At 36.8% G+C, this 18833-nt stretch overlaps 1 protein-coding gene and 2 pseudogenes across 3 annotated transcripts; 1 reads left to right on the top strand and 2 right to left on the bottom strand.

The window, feature by feature from the left end:
• Positions 1–6803: 6803 nt before the first annotated feature.
• KRTAP15-1 (keratin associated protein 15-1) lies at positions 6804–7251 on the bottom strand (the record flags this gene model as incomplete). The annotated part of the gene is given in 2 exon segments (XM_082655348.1): positions 6804–7013; positions 7015–7251. Coding segments are annotated over 2 exon segments (447 nt in total).
• Positions 7252–10294: 3043 nt separating this feature from the next.
• LOC309823238 (keratin-associated protein 13-1-like) lies at positions 10295–10810 on the top strand (annotated as a pseudogene). Its single transcript has one exon. The product of its transcript is annotated as a keratin-associated protein 13-1-like (transcript).
• Positions 10811–14896: 4086 nt separating this feature from the next.
• LOC309823239 (keratin-associated protein 13-2-like) lies at positions 14897–15406 on the bottom strand (annotated as a pseudogene). Its single transcript has one exon. The product of its transcript is annotated as a keratin-associated protein 13-2-like (transcript).
• Between the last annotated feature and the right edge of the window lie 3427 nt (positions 15407–18833).

Genomic DNA, 18833 nt, shown 5'->3' with positions numbered 1-18833 from the left:
CTAATTTAGTTGTTATGAGAACGTGGTAGCCACATGTGTTTAATGAGACTGCATTGTGCAATATATAAGAAAGCCTGCTCTTTGCTTGGGTCTTCTGCATGAACACTCTTGTCTTTGTGTAGAGGTGTCACAATTTACGTAAAATAGAGTCTCTCTTCAATTGCAGACAATTTTGTCCAATTCTCCACACTATTTCTTTCATGTCATCATTTCTCAATTTGTACTTCACTTGCTCAAAAAATATTCTTAGATACCCATCATGCATATGGCTATAATTTTTCAGAGTGTTTTTCAGCATTCATTTTACCTTTTACTGGCCTTTACAAAATAAATTTGAAGAAATGCAATTTGTTAATGGTATAGATTCTTAATAACAAAATGCTACATTTTTCAAGGCCTTTGAAAAAGTAATGCTCAATATTTCCTTGATGTCAAAAGCTTAGAAAATATTAATAAGGAAAATAGATACTTTATTATCTAGAAGACTGTGATGGTTCACCATCATCAGGATGTGCTCTTTTTAAATTAATTAATTAATTATTACTCCTTGCATTGGGTGATATGTTAAAAAGATAAAGTTTTAAAAGTAAAGCTGAGTTTATAATACATCACTAACTAGCTGTATGATCTTGGACAAATTGACTTCTTTGTACATTATTTAAAAACAAAACAAAAACAAACAGACAAACAAACAAAAAAACTGAACTCATTGTCCTGTTTTATGGATTATAAGAGTATATTGTTATAACATATATTATTAAAAATGAAAGCCCTCAAAATTTAGACTACTGCTTTTAAAAGTAACATAAAAGTAGATGAATTAATGACTGTAATTGTGATAACTAATTTTTATTTTTGTCTACAATGAAAATTTTTAAATGTTGTGATCTTTTTTTCAGCCAGCAATAAAAGCCTAACAATATAATTTGGTATTAATGGAGCGACATTGTTCAAAACGTCCTTACACACAAGCATGTTTGAAATTGTCATTAATAAGAAATATGTGCTGCTTCTGAGATGGAACATTCAGCTCCTTTGAGAGGATTGCTCTGTCTCCAAAATTTTCTACTGTTCATCAGGAAACATGACCTGTCTGCAACATAATAAGATACATGTCAGAAACATCAGGAAATAACAGAGATTTTTGTCAATCAAGACAACTTCTGAGGGACAGAAGATATCAAGGTAGTTTTCTACATTTAATAAATAATTTATAACTAAAGTGCTGTGCTCCCTTAAAAGAAGAGTGACTCAATTGTTAGCATTTTATTAAATGATACTCTGAAGGTAACAAATTATGAAGAAGATATAGTTCTTGTCTTGGGGCTTCCTTTCAGGCAAGTGGGCAAGAGTTGGAAAAAAAGGATATAACCCTCTAACTACAAAATATTTCTAATACCTTTCTGGCCAGAATGATTCCAAATGATAAAACATGAAAAAAAAAAGTGAATTGCAAATATATTGCAAAAAATCTATTGACTAAAATAATCAAATGAAAGTTCTCATTTAAAAATCTGCCCCCCAAAATGCACATTAAATTGAGATGACAGAATGAAATTCTAAAATTATTACTCAGAAATTTCTATTGATCTCCAGTTTCTTATATAATATAATCTAAATTTGTAACTATGATACCCATGGCCAAATAACCTTTCTACTTCAAGCTGAAGCTTCTTTTCCACACACAAAGGCAAGGGAGTATCCTCATAGATACTCTTTGCCTATTTCACTTGTCCTATTTCCTGTGACTTTAATCTGCCTGTTCAAATGTATTATCTTCTAAGTCCTACCTTGAGCTTTACTTTTTCCGGGAAATATCTTCCAATCTTCATGTCTTGTCTTGTGAGATTAAATCAGTCTAACTAAAATTATAGTTAGTTTACAGTATTGTTGATAGCTGTGTGTCAGTTTCATTACATTATTACCTAAACTTGTATTCTCCAGGACCTAGCATAAACCCTGGCATATAGCAGGAACAAATAACTGTTTGTTTAAATAAACTTGTTTTCTTGTATTTGAAATATTAATCTCTTTGAGTAGATGAAATATTTAGCATGAAATATTTGGTAGATACAACTGAAGAAGTTCATAGTAAAGTACCCATATGATGAATTGAATTGAAATGTTGAGATACTTAGAGAGTAAAACTTGTGATGTCAGCTTCAAAGCCTCAAATTGAAGAAATGTAGTTTATGATCAACTCCATCACTGCTGGCACATACTAAAAGAGTTGAAGTCTTTTTTGTGGAGTACACAGAATGAGTCAGATAAATTGAAGAAAGCTCTCAGAATGTCCAAGAGATATTGCAGCAGAGTCTATAAACCAGAAATTGGCCTCAATTGGTCTTGACTATTTGAAACAGAGTGGGAAGATAACTAAGTCTTACTATTACTTTTTGGTCTGGGATGATCAGAATAGGTGTGATCCCAACAGACAACTTAGACATTCTAGAGCTGAGAAGCTTGTCACAAACATACCATTTTCTTTTCTCTAATTGCATTTGAACAGATCATTATAATTGTGATAGTTGTAAACATAATCACAACTACTATATTTATGTGCAACAGTGGAATAATATTTGCCAAGTAAGTATTCAACATTATTTTAGATTTATGAAGTATAAATATATTTATTGGGTAGTCATCATTCATAACACCTCATTAATCCATGGAATAAAGTACTATTGCATTTTTACTGTTCTAGCCCTATCCCAAACATCTCATTCTCAGAATACCCATCTAAATCAGTGGTTCTAAACAAGGGATAATTTCACTTCCAGGGGACATTTGGTAATATCTGAAGACATACTTGTTTGTCACAACTGGGGTGAAGAGGGGATGGTAGTGGGAAGAGACCAGGGATGCTATTAAACATCATACAATGCACAGAACAGCCCTATCCTAACAAAATAGTATCCATCCTAAATGTTGATAGTGCCAAAAGTTATGGAAACTGTGAAGAGAATGAATACATGTATAAAGTACAGGAAACAAAGCAGGAAAGTAGAAAATGATAAAAGAAGGGCATGACAAACAATGGGGGCATGAAAGAAGTTAATGAAGCAAATATGAGAAATATGATGACAGAAATAGCATAAGTTGAGCAAATAGATTAAAAATGATCTTGGAAATAAATTCTCTGAACATTGCCCTCTGTCCTAATAAGTCTCTTGTGCACAGCTGGGTCATAGTTGTGTTCTTAGCAGAACCACACTAAAGAGGCCAGAGGGCTCATTAGCAGAAAAGAAATAATTTTTGTGAACAAATATAGACATTTTATTGAGACTTAGTTATTCTAGTGAGTGATCATGAAATTGTGCTAGAAATCTCTCTTACAAATTAGACATAAGAATCTGAAAAATTGATTATTAAAAAGTATGAAAATAATTTTGTAAACTGAGAGGAAGATTGCTTATAAGTAAAATTTTGATTTACTCTCACTTTCAGTCTTGTGCAGTAATTTAAACTATATTTTTTTATGAAACAGAAACTGTGAGCCCAGATTTTCTTGGAAACAGAGACTTTGACGGTTAATTTTATGTGTCAGTTTGGCTAGGCTATGGTGCCCAGTTGTTTGGTCAAATACTAGTCTTGCTCTTGTAAAGGCATTTTCCAGATGAATTTGTCATTTATAATCCATTGACTTTAAGGTGATTGCTCTCACTAATGTGGGCAGGCTCATTCAACCAATTAAGACCTTCAGAGAAGAAGACATTCTGCCCATCGAAAGCATGCTGCCAGACTCTGCTTGCATGAGTAGTGTAGCAAGTGTGTGTGTGTGTTTCCTTTAGGCTAAGAGGGTTGGCTCCACAACAAGTGGATCCTAGCAGAGGAAAGCTGGGTAGGTGCAGCACTGGTGGTGGGCAGGAACTGAGGGTGAGGACCTACAGAGAAGTTATGGAAGTGTGTGTGCTGTCAGGGTAACGGTTCAGTGCAGAGGGTCCCATGGAGTGGGGCGGGTGGTAAGACGGTGGTTTCTGGAAAACATACCACCAGAAAAGAGCTAGTATTCAGACATGAGTGATAAGTGAGGATATTCAACAGCAAAGACAGAACCATAGGGGACACTTAGCACTGGCTAAGTGGAAAGACTTTTGATGTCCCTTTTGAACATCTCAGAATATCACCAGACAATCTGTTAACTAAGCAAAATGAAGTGTATTCAAACTTCCTGCAGAAAAGGGAACACCGTTGCATGGAGGCATTTGGCTGTGTCTCTATAGACAGACATTAGAAGTGAGATCTTGGGCTCAGATGGTTTCAAGGCACAGAATTGATCAGCACTGGGCAAATTTATTAGTTGATAGTTTAGAATTGATGGGCATGGCAAAGAGGGGGTACCAACACGAGTCTCTTGAAAAGTTAACTGTTGCTTAATTAGAGAGCTATTTTTCAGGTCTGCAGACTGTTGTATTCATACTACAGGAGTTTCCTGAAGCATACAGTGAAATGATTTATTGGTTTGGTCTCATCTTTTCCCAGGAAAAGTTTCCTGAATCAACTAGCTCATGCTGACACAGTTGGTCTAAAGCAGATTGAGACAGATGGTCTCAGCTGTCATTTCCTTTCCTCCCATCCTTTCTTTTTGGCTTGAAGAGGAGAAGCCAGGAGGAGCACATTAATGGAAGACAAGGGAGATCAAAGCAGGTAAATAAAATGATTGGGCCCCTCCAAGTCACAGGCGGCCTACGTAATCACATGACAGGCTTGAACTCAAGATAAAGGGAGGAGGCTTTAATATGGCTGTAAGACTGGTTCTTAATTTATACTGGAGTAAACTTAACTACTAATATGGAATAAAATGTTTCTTAATATCTTAATGTGATCATAGATCTGCACAAGGTATTATTCAGAAATTCAGGGAAGTTAGAGTCTGCAGGTCAAGAGTGAAGTTCCATAGCAGGAGAAAAATGAAGCACTTTCCTAATGATGCCCTACTGGGTCCAATCTGTTTAATACATCACTTGCATTTAAAATCAAAGATGGCCATCCAATAATTCTGAATTGTTTCTCACATTCGGTTGTAAGGTTTGACTTTCACTCAGTGAGTCCCATATAGGGTCTAATATAGGAATTAATTTTTTTGATTGATGAAAGTAAAATAAAGTATATTGAACTTAATTCATGGAAAAGTCTTTTTTTCAGTTATTATTATACTATTTGTCATTATTTCGGCTTATTTGAAATCAGAATAAATTTCATGAACATGGAAACTATGAAAATGTAGCTCTCAGAACTTCCCTGGTGGCACAGTGGTTAAGAATCTGCCTGCCAATGCAGGAGACATGGGTTCGAGCCCTGGTTCAGGAAGATCCCAAATGCTGTGGAGCAATTAAGCCCATGCACCACAACTACTGAGCCCACGTACCACAACTACTGAAGTCTGTGCACCTAGAGCCTGTGCTCTGCAGTAAGAGAAGCCACTGCAATGAGAAGCCTGTGTACCACAACGAAGAGCAGTCGCCGCTCGCTGCAACTAGAGAAAGCCCGCGGGCAGCAGCAAAGACCCAACACAGCCAAAAATAAATAAATTTTAAAAAAAATGTAGCTCTCATATCTCCCACTTCAGGGAGCATAACTGACTTACAGTCCCAGCTGCCAGTCTCTGAATCTACCCCCACGTTTATGCCAAGGTCATGCTGTGCCCTGTTCTTGGCCAGTGACTGAGCTTGGCAGGGATACTCAAGCAGGCCCATCTCTGTGACTTGCGGGTGACTTACCAAAACTTTCTTGGAACTGCCTGAAGAAGATTATTCTAATACAAACTTCCTTCCTTCATTCCCTCTTTCCTTCACTGAGTTCAGACCTGCATTGTTGTCTGCTGGATCTCCCAGAATTCTCCAGCTACCTCCCCATTTTCAATGACAGGTATTTTCCCCAATAAATATCTGTCATGTCAAATCCTAGAGAGCAGCTATTTCTCAAAGGACCACAACTAACACATTAGAACAGCAAGATTTATATTTTTATATGAACTGGTAATTTACATTTACTATTGTCAATAATGAGTTTTGTGTGATATTCTCACCATTCTTTGAAGTTTCTGTTCTTTGTGTTCCCTTTGAAACACGTTTTTATCACCATTTTGCACTTGCTACATGGCAGTGAGTTAAAATAGTGTGTGTGTGAATTCCGTGAAGGCAGGGAATTTATGTCTTCATTCAGCATAAATGCCTGGTCTAGCACCAGAACACAATAAATATTTTTCAACGAATGCCTACCTAAAAACAAAATTTTCTAAAGCAATTAAGTGAACAAATGCACCCATTGAGGAATATAAACCTGTTAAGATATAAGATATGCCATATATTTAGATTCTCTAAACTTCCTCTTTTCTACCCAGCAAAATATTAATGAAACATACGAAACAAAGAAAACAACAACAACAAGATGTTTAGCTAATGAAGACAGTTGAAGATACTGGATGCATTCACTAAATGTACCATATGGATAAAAAAATGGAATGCCATAATTCATGCTAGAGAAATAAGTTTATTTTAAATGCCATATCTATTTGAAGTACACTTAAGTGAAAGAGTCTCAGGAGGAAAATAAGAATCTTATTAAGATAGTAACAGAAATGATTCAGAACATTGGTATAGGAATGAAAATTCAAGATATATCTCACATGTCTGATTTAGAAAAGGTTACAGGCCAAGGTTACTTTGTTACTTCTGGGAGGACTGTGATAGCGAGTCCTAGTGTTGAAGATGGTCAGTAGTCAAAGATGTTGGAGAGGCTGAGTGTTAAAGTTTCATAAAGTGCAGATATAACCATGAGGTAACGGGAGACATTCAGTAAATTTATGCAAAAAAGCGAGAGCTAAAGGCTGGTTGGTAACAAGATGACTGGCAATTCCTGGAAGAAAAGTAAGCTGGGCAGCAGAAGCTGGATCCACACCCCAGAGACTGGAAGCCAGTATTTCCATAACCAAAAGATCCAAGGCCAGTATTTCCAAAACCTAGAGATCCAGTGTAATTTGTTTGGCAGGGACTGTGGAAGATGATATTTTTTTGGATGGAAGTAGGATTTCTGGTAGGATCTGGTCACAGCCCATGGTGTCTGGAAGCTGGTGGGCTTAAAGAAGTTCTCATGACAACCACCGTGGAGAGAGGAGCCCAGCTGGAAAGTGTTGGGGTGGGGGTAGATTATATTGATGGGGTAGAAAGAATCATAGGTGGAAACTGGGTACCCCAGGTAACCTCCGAGGGAGAGGGAGGAGAAGTTTCCGGAGCTGCAGTTGAAAGACATGTTGTCAGGAATTCTAAGTTCAACTGAGTTGCAGAGGGAAGTTTGTGAGTGTGAACATTACCTTCTATAGTGGACAGTTATATACTGTACTCTAGCAATGGGTGTAATAGCATGTGCCCATTTTAATAAGAACGCTTAATTAGGTTCTAGTCCAAATGAAATACATTAACCTTCAAAGACCTTTTTTTATGAATGTGGACTTTTAAATGAAAGAATTGCATTCGTTTTTTAAAGTAATTGTTCATGAAGCAAAAATGTTACTGTACTATAATTGTACCTATAAGATTGGTATTTTATTCATCCTATCCTTAAAGATATTGTATTGAATGGGTAACACAGTGAGAATTTTGTTGTGTTTAAGGCTCTAAAAAATACTTTGTATTCTGGAGGGGACATTTATTTAGTTCAAAGTTTAGCAACCAGATTGAGAAAAAGAAACCCTCAGTATCTGCTCCATCTCCCAAATTTTGTGTACCTTATAGAAGAAATAACCTACTTACAATCCTCAATTGGTACAAACATTAGATGAGTGTTTAAACACATTTACATTCTAGTTTTCTTATAGCACAGGTACCCAAGCTGCTCTTGTGTGCATGAGTTTTTGATTTAAAAGTAAGGGTTCAGTATTTGCAGAAGTGCTTTGAAGATTACATTATAAAAATACTTAAGTCAAGAAATTTTTGTTCTGAAGTTGATTTGCTTCTTGAAAGAACTCATCAATAAATTTAATTCTCAAAAAAATCTCTATCCCCATAAAGTTTAAGTAACTTTTGGTGGTGTTGATGTTACTGAGAAGTAAATGATAAGCAGTATACATTAAAAATGGGCTTTTATTCCCTTAGTTTTCACTCATAGAGTGGGATTTTTATTACAGAAGGTAAGTAAAATCAAGAAATTAGGAAAGTGTCTACCCCGGGTAAACTTCACCGAAAGATCAAGTTAGAAAAATTCATAGTTACAAATGATCTTTATAAATTGAACTGAGAGTGGAGGTTATCAAAATGTATGATAATGTAAAAAAGAGAATGAATCCTTTTGGGACCTCTGATGTGGTAAATATATCAAATGATGTATATATATTCTGCCTAGAGGACTAGTATAAGTATTTTTCTAGACTCATAAAGTTCATCATCGCTAACTGTAAATAGAGTAGTGCCTGGTACAGGGGATGGCTTAAGATAACCTGTGGGTATAGGCAAATCTCTTAAGACATCTATCCTCAAAAATTGATGTATTGTCCAATGGAAATGAGCTGAGACTCATTCTATGAAGACTTGAAATTACTAAGTGGAAGTTTTGAGGAAAGATTCAGCTAAAAATCTAAAACAAGGTACTTTTGCAGGTAAGTGAGATTTCCATCTTGGGGGCGCTTATTAGATATCCACCTAAAGAGGTATTGTAAATGGGATTCCAACATGGTAGAGTACTGAAGGTAATTGCAAAACTCCCTTCCAAACTGTAGATTTTATGAGTCTGAACATTTTGAGTAGACAAATTGGTCTTCAATCATGTTGCGTATACTAGGTAACATAATACGTGCTCCACTACTGTAATAAACAATTCTTATTTATTAGGCTTCTTAATTATGAATAGAAAAAAACATTCTAGTAGATTCCAAACCTTCCTGTTTTATTTGTTAATAAATTATTGAACATCAAAATATCCATATAAATAGTTAACTCAGCTAAATTGAATTTGCTTGCTTCAATGTCATCCACTCTTATATAAGCTATTTCTGTGGAAGAATATTCTATGAGATCAGATATTAAGTAATTTTGAACATCCTTTTCTCAACAAAATGGAGGTTTGTGTACCCAAGCACTTTTGTTCAAAATTAGAAGAGAAATGTTTTTCTATGAAATGAACAAATCAAACAGCACAGAAGCCACAGAAAGATAAACTTTCTTAATCTCTCCTCTTCTTCAAGGTTGTCAGTCTTCATTAGCCTACTACACAGAGGTGGAATACAAGTCATAGAACAATAACAACAAAAAAAAATGACGATTATTTTAGAAATTTTCTAATACTTGTCAGAAACACCTGAAAACAATTTAAGTCAAAGTGATATATGTCACTTTCTGAGGCAAAGGAAAAATATGCTTAAGATGACTCCTTTGCTCCAAAAGTTCAAGGCAATTACCTTATAAACTTTCTATAGAACAGGGGCATTTTTCAGATTCTGGGGAATCCTTTTAGTGGTAAACATTGCCTCTGATTAGAGAGAGAAATACTAGGCATTTTTGCCACATTTTTAATGTTTCTTTTTTCCAGCATCTTAGATAAATAACCTCTAGCATTCCAAACTAATATAAAGAAATTTATATTTAATACTTAACTCATTCTACAGTAAAGACACACACAGAAGACAGAAAAACTAAGACTGACTCATTAGTTTGCATACAATTTTAAGCAGGGACATCAGAAATAAGGGGATCTCTCAGTTAATATTTCACTAAAGCCATTAAAATCAAGATCTGATGTAAAAAAATAATCCTCATACATCTGCATGTTACCATTGCTGCTTCCTGATGGCACTGTCCATTAGGTAAACTTTCTACTTCCTGGTAACAGTCAATGTATGTTTTTGCTTTTGAAAAAATGACTTTGAGTAGATCAGTTAGCAACTTTGTTATCCAGATGGCAACGATTTTGAGACAGACTTTGAAAGGGGTATCAATTATTTTTAATTAAGCCCGCTTCCCTCAGCCCAGACACTACATCTAAAGTTTTCTGAGTGATCTGCTCAGTGATCTTTGGTAGAGAAGGATGACTAAGAGCTGTGAAAATTCAATAATATTACCTGATTCCAATTACCTGAATTCCAAGGCACAAACATGACTGCACTTTCCAGTTGTAAAAACACAAATACTACATATGTATAACTATGCTGATCTTTTCCAATTCATTTAAAAAGAGGAAGGTGACTTGTTTTTATAAACCATGTGGATGACACAGTCAATGATAAGATTATATAAATGCCCCTGTTGAAAAAGCGACATTCAAACTTAGAGTATTCCCATTGTAAGTTACATGTCCTGTCAACATGTCCTACTACCGCTGCTCTGGAAACTTCTCCTCCCGCTCCCTTGGGGACCACCTGCGCTACTCAGGCTTCTCCTGTGGCTCTTCTTACCCCAGAGACCTGGTCTAAAACACTGATCGCTGCTCTCCCAGCTCCTACCGTCTGCACTCCTCTCTCTACACTGGCTGTCAGGAGACTTGCTGTGATCCCATCAGGTGCCAGACATTCCATGTTGTGTCCTGTCCCTGCCAGACGTCCTGCTACCACCGGAGGACCTCCATGTTCTTCATTCCCTGCCAGATGATTTACTCTGTGTCTCTGGGCCTCTGGGCTTTGACTCCAAGTAACTTTCAATCTTTTGATTGTGGCATCCCATCTCTGGGCTTTGGATCCAGTGGTTTCCAATCAGCGGTTTGTGGTCCCAGTGCTTTCTCATCCCTAAGTTGTAGATCCAGCTTTTACCTTCTGACCTACTTCTCTTCTAGGAGCTGCCAGTCTCTTTCTTTCCAACCAACCTGTGGACCCGGCTTCTACTAATATTATGCGTGAACACAATACCTACTACATCTAGAAATTTAATGCAATACCTGCTATATCAATATCTATACTATTTATTGACCTTTTGTCGTACATTTAGCTTATAAATTTGACTTCTACTGTTACCTACTATGGCTTAGGGGTAATTTGAATACCACTAACTGGTATTACTAGTAGAAAAAAATGTTGTAAGTTTAAATAAAAATATTGTAGGGCTTCCCTGGTGGCGCAGTTGTTGAGAGTCTGCCTGCCAATGCAGGGGACACAGGTTCGTGCCCCTGTCCAGGAAGATCCCACATGCCGCAGAGCGGCTGGACCCGTGAGCCATGGCTGCTGAGCCTGTGCGTCCGGAGCCTGTGTTCCACAACGGGAGAGGCCACAACAGTGAGAGGACCGCATACCGAAAAAATAAAAATGTGGTATATGACATCCACATATTGGCTTTAACATTATTTGTTTACTTTTTGTCTTCAAAACTACTTCTAAATATCTGGCTGAATATTTCTGTATCTTGTATTCATCATTTAAAAAATCTTTACTTTAAAATGTAAAATTGCCCAGTGTCCTTTAGGTTTGGAAGAAATTATTTCATCTTTTATGTTTACTCCATCTGTTAATATCTTTATATGATAAAACCTGAAAATACATTTTTAAGACTACAAACAAATAACTGTGACCTTTGGTTTTGTCGTGGGTTAGAAATGAATATTTTTATATATAATAGTTACAAATTGTAAGGTGTATTAAATTGACTACATCATATAATTCCGGAAGGAAAGTTAATCATAAATACATTCTAAAATATTTGAGAAATTGAAATGGGGATATTCAGTAAGAACTTAGATTTTAGTGAGTTAGATTTGGTGAGAATTCCAGTTCTCCCAGCTTTACAGGCATATAAGAAATCAAATGAAATTTCTAATTGATTTATAAATGAAACATCTAACACATTCCAGCACTTATTAGCAAGTAAGCCCAACATTTTCCATACAATCTGTTATACAAGTTTGATGGAGTCCCAATTGCTACTATTTTTTTAGTTCTGTTGATAACATTTGTTTAGAAAAAAACAAACAAAAAGAAAATGAAATTCAAAAACAATGCAAATATTCTCTTGTTACAACATTCAACTAAATGTTTAAGGAGCTGATCACTCCTGAATCAGCAGTTATGCTCCAAACTTTTATCCATTATGTCAAGGACAACATTACTGAAAGATACAGATGACCTAGATTCTCACCCACAGGGTAACCATATGTCTTGGTTTATTCCATTTGTCTCAGCATCCAGTCTCATTTGGTAATTGTCTTAGATTTTTCACTTTTTATTTATAATGAATAATTGAGTTAACATAAGTGATGATCAGTTTAGGAAACCACTTTGCTTTTCCTATGGTTTCATCTAGTGGAGTATGACATACATGTATAGTGTACAGAGTTTTCACTTTAACCAGTGTTAAATCTGAAAGAAGACAAGCCATATCCTATCCTTTCTTTGGTCATCCTGCCTGAACAAAATGGAACTACTCCTTTTATTGCAGAGAGACCATGGAAAACAAATTACACTCAGATACAAGCGGTAGGACAGCTCACATGTTCAAATCTTGCTGGAGGGTCATTTGTCATTCTAACCTAGTCAGTACTGCTACGGCTCTTTCCACAGCCTGCAAGATGCAATAATACACCCCAAACTACCAGTTGGTGGAGATAGTGGGGAATTTAGAATTACTGATTAGGTGTACATAAAATATGGGCCTAAAATTGAGGGTGGCACACAGCATATAAGTATTAATCTAAATGCTCTTGCTACAGTGGCTTGGCCACATGTCGTATTGTTTAAATCTACAACTATTCATTTAATTGTTTGGGAGCATCTTTCTTCTTTAACCTTTGCAAAAAAATATCTTTTTAGGAGCAAAGAGCTAAAGCTAAAAGTTCATATTTAATTTAAAAATGTGAATACTTAATATCTATTACTAAAGCAAATTGATGGTGAATATATGACTTGTACAGCAATTCAATAACATTAACTCTCCACCACTGGGGTCAGAAATATCACTTACCACATGAAAAATAAAAGAGGCAATTTTGCTGAAGAAGCATCAGTATCTATTTCAAAAGATAGAAATTTTAAGACGATTATTTCCAAAGATAATTATTTATCACTAGTAGTTGCAAAAGCTGTGTTAATATATCACTCTGATGCATACATTTCATTTAGGTCACATAACTATTCTAAATCATTTTCACTCGTGTTAAATCCTAAGTTTTCTTGTGGAAGTAAAAACAAACAGGGCTTCCCTGGTGGCGCAGTGGTTGAGAATCCGCCTGCCGATGCAGGGGACATGGGTTCGTGCCCCAGTCGGGGAAGATCCCACATGCCGCAGAGCGGCTGGGCCCGTGAGCCACGGCCGCTGAGCCTGCGCGTCAGGAAAGAACAAGAAAAGATTAATTCAAGAGATTGGATTCTACTAGATCTTTGATGTATAACCTTGGGCAAGATTCTAATTCTTTATGACTTTTCATTCCTTCATGCCTAGAAAGATCTATATGACACAATATCTGTCTTTCTCACAAGGATGTTTGAGCATTAAATGCAAGTGGTATATCTGGTACCTTTGTATTCTCTGTTACATCCTCATTTTCTCACCTATGATCCCAGGCACAGCTATGGTGAACAATTTCATGCAGGTTTCAACCCTCTTTGCACAGACAGTCTCTCCCTTCATGCATAGACAACTTTTCTTTCACTCTCTACCTGGGTTTCTCAGAGGGCACAGCCAGGAAAACAAAAGGAACACACTATGAATCCTCTTTGCACAGGTAATGACGTTCCAGAAAAGTGACAAACATCAGGGACAACATTCTAGCAATGGGAAACAGAAGCTGATGCATAAATACTTCCCCCTGTTGATAAGATCCTGGGGTGGACAATTCCAAAAGTCATTCTATACATTCCTAAAAAGGCCCTGAACGATTGAGTCCCCAGTGCCCACCATAAAGTCAACCAAAAATTATGTCCCTTTGTGAAATTTTCGTCTTTCATTCTTTCACCTTCCATGGTCTCCCAAACTAGCTCCTTGGGGTCTCGTGGCAAATACCCTGTCTGCACCCAAGGTTTTGACTTCAGCTCTGCTTTCTGGGAGAGAGGGGTTCAGGCTAAAACTAATGGATACAAATGTTTGTTCAGCATTGCTCAGGTGTGTTGCTCTTAGTTGATGCAGTTTGAACCTTGGAGAAGCATCAGGAGGTTTTCCCACACCGCCTTAACCCAGTTACTCCCCACTTAAGGTCACTGTGCATCTCTTTACATATGTTCATAGGGACGGCTCACGAATGGATCATGCTCAGGGACCAGGCTCAGGGAAGGATCATGGCACTTATGCCAAGAAACAGGGAGCAAAACATCTATCTTAGCAGTTGTTTAAGGCTCATTTTTCTCTTAGCTGAAAATCCACACTCAGATACTAGACTTTCAGATACGTTTTTGGTCTATGTGTAACCTTATCTTATAAGTTATATTGTATTCTTGTTGCCTGCATTTCTAGTTTTGTGCCAATTTCTCTGTTTTCCTTTATCAGCAGAAATCCATGCCTCCATTCTCAGGCAAGTGTCACTGATATTGAGACATACAAAATATGGACCTCCAGGAAATAAATACTCCCAGTAGGGAACATATGCACTGACAAAAGAAATTTGCTCAAATCTATCAAAATGTGTGTTCCCAAACCCAGTTTCAGAGTCATATTGGTCTTTATTTTAAATTCCCAAATCCTAAATAAACTATAGGCAAATAATAATAAGCCGAACAATATATTTAGGTGCTAGATGACAATATAAATTTATCAGATTAAGGTTTTCATTTTCAATTGCCCTTCCAAGAAAATCCAATAGCATATTTTCTATCAATAGTACAGATATTAGGACTTCATACTGGGTTATTCATTAAATTCAGAGTCTCTCAAAAGTTGATGATGCAAGAAACTGATGATTTTAGAATAAAAGAACTGTGGTAAATGGTGAGAATGAAAATGATGGCTGTACTGAGTAGAGACTTTGATCTCAATACTCAAAAGGATCTAGACCGTCAACAAGTTGAATGATAGAAAGCAAATCCACGTGTTGTTCTGTAACACGATGATCGGCAGCTACTGGAGGCAAAGTTGGTTGGATGGAAGAATCTGGATCCACAGCCCAGGGAAGGGAAGCCACAGACTCCATGACCCCGGGGTTTGAGGCCATGGAATCCATAGCCCAGTGAGTAGCAGCTTCTGGGTCCAGAGCTCAGGGAACTTCAGCTGCTGGACCTAAAGCCCAGACACCCAGCATAAGTTGTCCAACAAGGACTGCAGAGACTGGAGGGCCTGGGGCAGTAGCAGGATGTCTGGCAGGGACTGGACACCACAAGGGACATCTGGCACCTGATGGGCTCATAACAGGTCTCCTGACTGTAGAAAGAGGAGCCCAGCTGTCAGGTGCTGGGAGAGCAGAGGTCAGTGCTGTAGACCAGGTTGCTGGGGTGGAAGGAGACTGGGTAGCACAAGTGACCCCCAAGGGAGTGGAAGGAGAAATTTCCAGAGAGGCAATTATGGGACATGTTGACAGGAGATGTGAGTTCAGCTGAGTTACTGTGAGAAGATTCTAAGTTTGAATGTCACTCCTGCACTATGGCATTTATATACTTTCAGCAATAGGTGTGACACCTATGGGGTCATGGGCCCTACGTTAGATTTCCTCTTTTTCATATGTGTAATTCAATAGTCTTCTCTGTAATTGCAGTTGCATTCGAATAGTTTTCCGCATTTGTTTTTATGGGTGCTGTATTTTGTTGTTATAGCCAAAGCCAATGGACTACTGCTATGTCAGAAATGCTGACTCTTTTACATTAATGCACATCCCATCATGGCCAGGAAAGCAACAAGACTAGGAAAGCTTTTCCTCTGGTTTATGCTAATCTGATTCCTGTGTATCCACATCTGGTTTTGCTGGTAGATGCTTTCCTCCTAAGAGTGGGGAGTGAGACAAAATCAATTTTCTTCTGGTACAATGGATCAGAGGCACAGTTTCTAGCTGGATAGAATCCTTCCTGGAATGATCCGCCTTGTCAACATTCATTCCCATTCTCCAAAATCACTTGGTGGTAATCTGTTATGGCAGCAATAGAAAACTAATACGCCAAGTATCACAGTTACATTGTATCTTTAATCTGATGAAGAGAGACCAAAAATAAATAAAACAGAGACTGAGAGAGAAATGGCTAGAAACTGAAAGACACTTTGCTGTGTATATAAAGATAAGATGACAAAAACAAAACAAACAAACAAACAAAAAAACAAAAAACGGCTCAGTTGAAATAGTACCAGGGAAGATCAATCTGGGCCCATCTCTATTCAGCCAGGAAGGAATAGTCTGATGAGGGGAGGAAACAAATGAAAGTGAAACAGAGAAGACTCAGGATTTTTTTTTTTCTATTGCACTAAAATTACTATCTGTTTCCTAATGTCTTTTTAATTAAAATTTTCAAAATTAGTATATTTTATGAATTTTCATATGTTGTTCCTTTGCAGAGCTGCAGTTTGAAGGTTTTTTTTTTTTTTTTTTTTCGATACGTGGGCCTCTCACTGTTGTGGCCTCTTCCGTTGCGGAGTACAGGCTCCGGACGCGCAGGCTCAGAGGTCATGGCTCACGGGCCCAGCCACTCCGCGGCATGATCCTCCCAGATTGTGGCATGAACCCGTGTCCCCTGCATCGGCAGGCGGACTCTCAACCACTGTGCCACTAGGGAAGCTCAGTTTGAAGTTTTTTTTTTTTTCTTTCCAGTTCTCTTTTCCTCTGCAGAACGTATGAATCTCTCTCTCTTCTCTCTTTCTGTCCCCACAGTAGCATTTTTCTTTCCTCCTTTTTCTGTGCTTAACTTAGACTTTCTCTTCTGTTTTTTCATATATATATATATATATATATATATATACACACACATATATGTATATATATATATACATATATGTGTATATATATATAGCCTCTACTTAACTACAGATTATAAGCTTAAAAACAAAATTTGCTAGATTTTTCATATTCTGAGAGTATAAACAGATACTTTCTAGTTCATTCACAAAATATTTAATGTTAGAATAAAACCAGTTAAATTATATTCCAGACTCAAGGAAATATAGTGTTATGGTTGATGGCAATATTTTCTTATTTTATTTTCTAATAAAACTGTTATAAACTTACAAAAAATAATAATGTTAAAAATATTGAAGTTTATCAATAAAATCTATGGCAACTGGGCTTCCCTGGTGGCGCAGTGGTTGAGAGTCCGCCTGCCGATGCAGGGCACACGGGTTCGTGCCCCGGTCCGGGAAGATCCCACATGCCGCGGAGCGGTTGGGCCCGTGAGCCATGGCCGCTGAGCCTGCGCGTCCGGAGCCTGTGCTCCGCGACGGGAGAGGCCACAACAGTGAGAGGCCCGCATACCGCAAAAAAAAAAAAAAAAAAAAACTATGGCAACTTTAAAAGTAACATAATGTAGACCTTATAAAAGGAAGAGGACCGAGGAAAGAAGTAAATACACCCAATTCAAATAGTTACTTGGTGAGTCCTTTATTTTCTGTTCTTCAAGACCAGAATTCATTTCTCCTTGCTTTGTGCCTCAACAAGTAGGTAAAATGTCTAATTGATACAATACTGTGGACACTATTCCTTCCCCATTTTTTCTGTTTTCAAACATAACTCTAAAAGTATTCTGATATTGGCCAAAGGGTACAAGATGTTAATTATACAGGATGAACACATTCTGCAGATCTGATGTACAGCCTGGTAACTATAGTTAATGATAACACTAATACTATTTTGTATACTTGATATTTCCTAAGAGAGATGATCTTAAGTGTTCTCACCACACGTACACACACAAATTGTAACCACATGAAGTGATGGATATGTTAGTTTGATTTCAGTAATCATTTCACAATATATACCTATAGCAAAACACCACATTGTACACTATATATATCAACTGTTATTTGTCATTTATACTTCAATAAAGCTGGACAAAATTTTTAAAATGTTTGAATATAAAATACCTGAGTTAAAAGGGGAGCATAAATTTATCTGGCAAAACTGGGAAATTGAGTGAATTTGTCTTCAGTTACTCCAGTTTCCTTGTTCAAGGACTATTCCCTGAGAAGAGGTAGTCTTCTCTTCCCTTTGCTCTAAATTGCTAAATTTTCATCTACCTTAAATTAATATAAATTCAAGAAGAATTTGTAAACTCCCTAATCGTGGACGAAATTAAGCCCAGAGATTATATTGTTTGTTCTACGTACCATAAACCTCCACCATTATTTTTGTTCTTTTTTTTACACTGAGTTATTTATAACAAAAAATGAGATATATATTTCATGTAAAATTTAACACTTTGAGCTGTGATCCTGTGACTTCTGATTTTTTAATTGCAGAGTCTAAACGCTTATGTTATGAACAAAGTTGTTTTGATATGTGAGGTGTGTTTCCAGCAGAATCTCATCCATAGTTAAAAGTTACAATGGTCGGCACCCAGCTACTACTCTTCTCCAAATGACCAGTCAACTTGTCACTAACCTGCTGGGGATCTTTCTTTTATTAATCATCTAGGTTTGAAACAATAAACAAAAGCCAATACTTCTTATATAAAGATCCCCTTTAATCACTATCTATTATTACCTATTAGCCACAAAATATGTTCTTTATTATTATCCAACATAGATTAGAAGTCTTTTGAATTCTGTGTTCTTAAAAATATATTCATTGAACAAAGATATCATGGCTGCCTTTCTTAAATGTGTCACATGCAATACTAAAGCACATTTCCCTTTGTAATATATTCTTGGTATTTTTCCCTAGGAATTTAAAATTACAATTTATTTATTTTTATTAAATTATGGTTGATTTAGAATACTGCATTAGTTTCAGGTGTACAGCACAGATTCACTTATAATGTACATATTATATATATATTCCTTTTCAGATTTTTTCTCTTATAA

The sequence above is a fragment of the Grampus griseus genome (genome assembly GCF_964374135.1).
Source record: "Grampus griseus genome assembly, chromosome: 5".
Classification (NCBI taxonomy): domain Eukaryota; kingdom Metazoa; phylum Chordata; class Mammalia; order Artiodactyla; family Delphinidae; genus Grampus; species Grampus griseus.
This window is presented reverse-complemented; position numbering and strand designations above follow the sequence as displayed.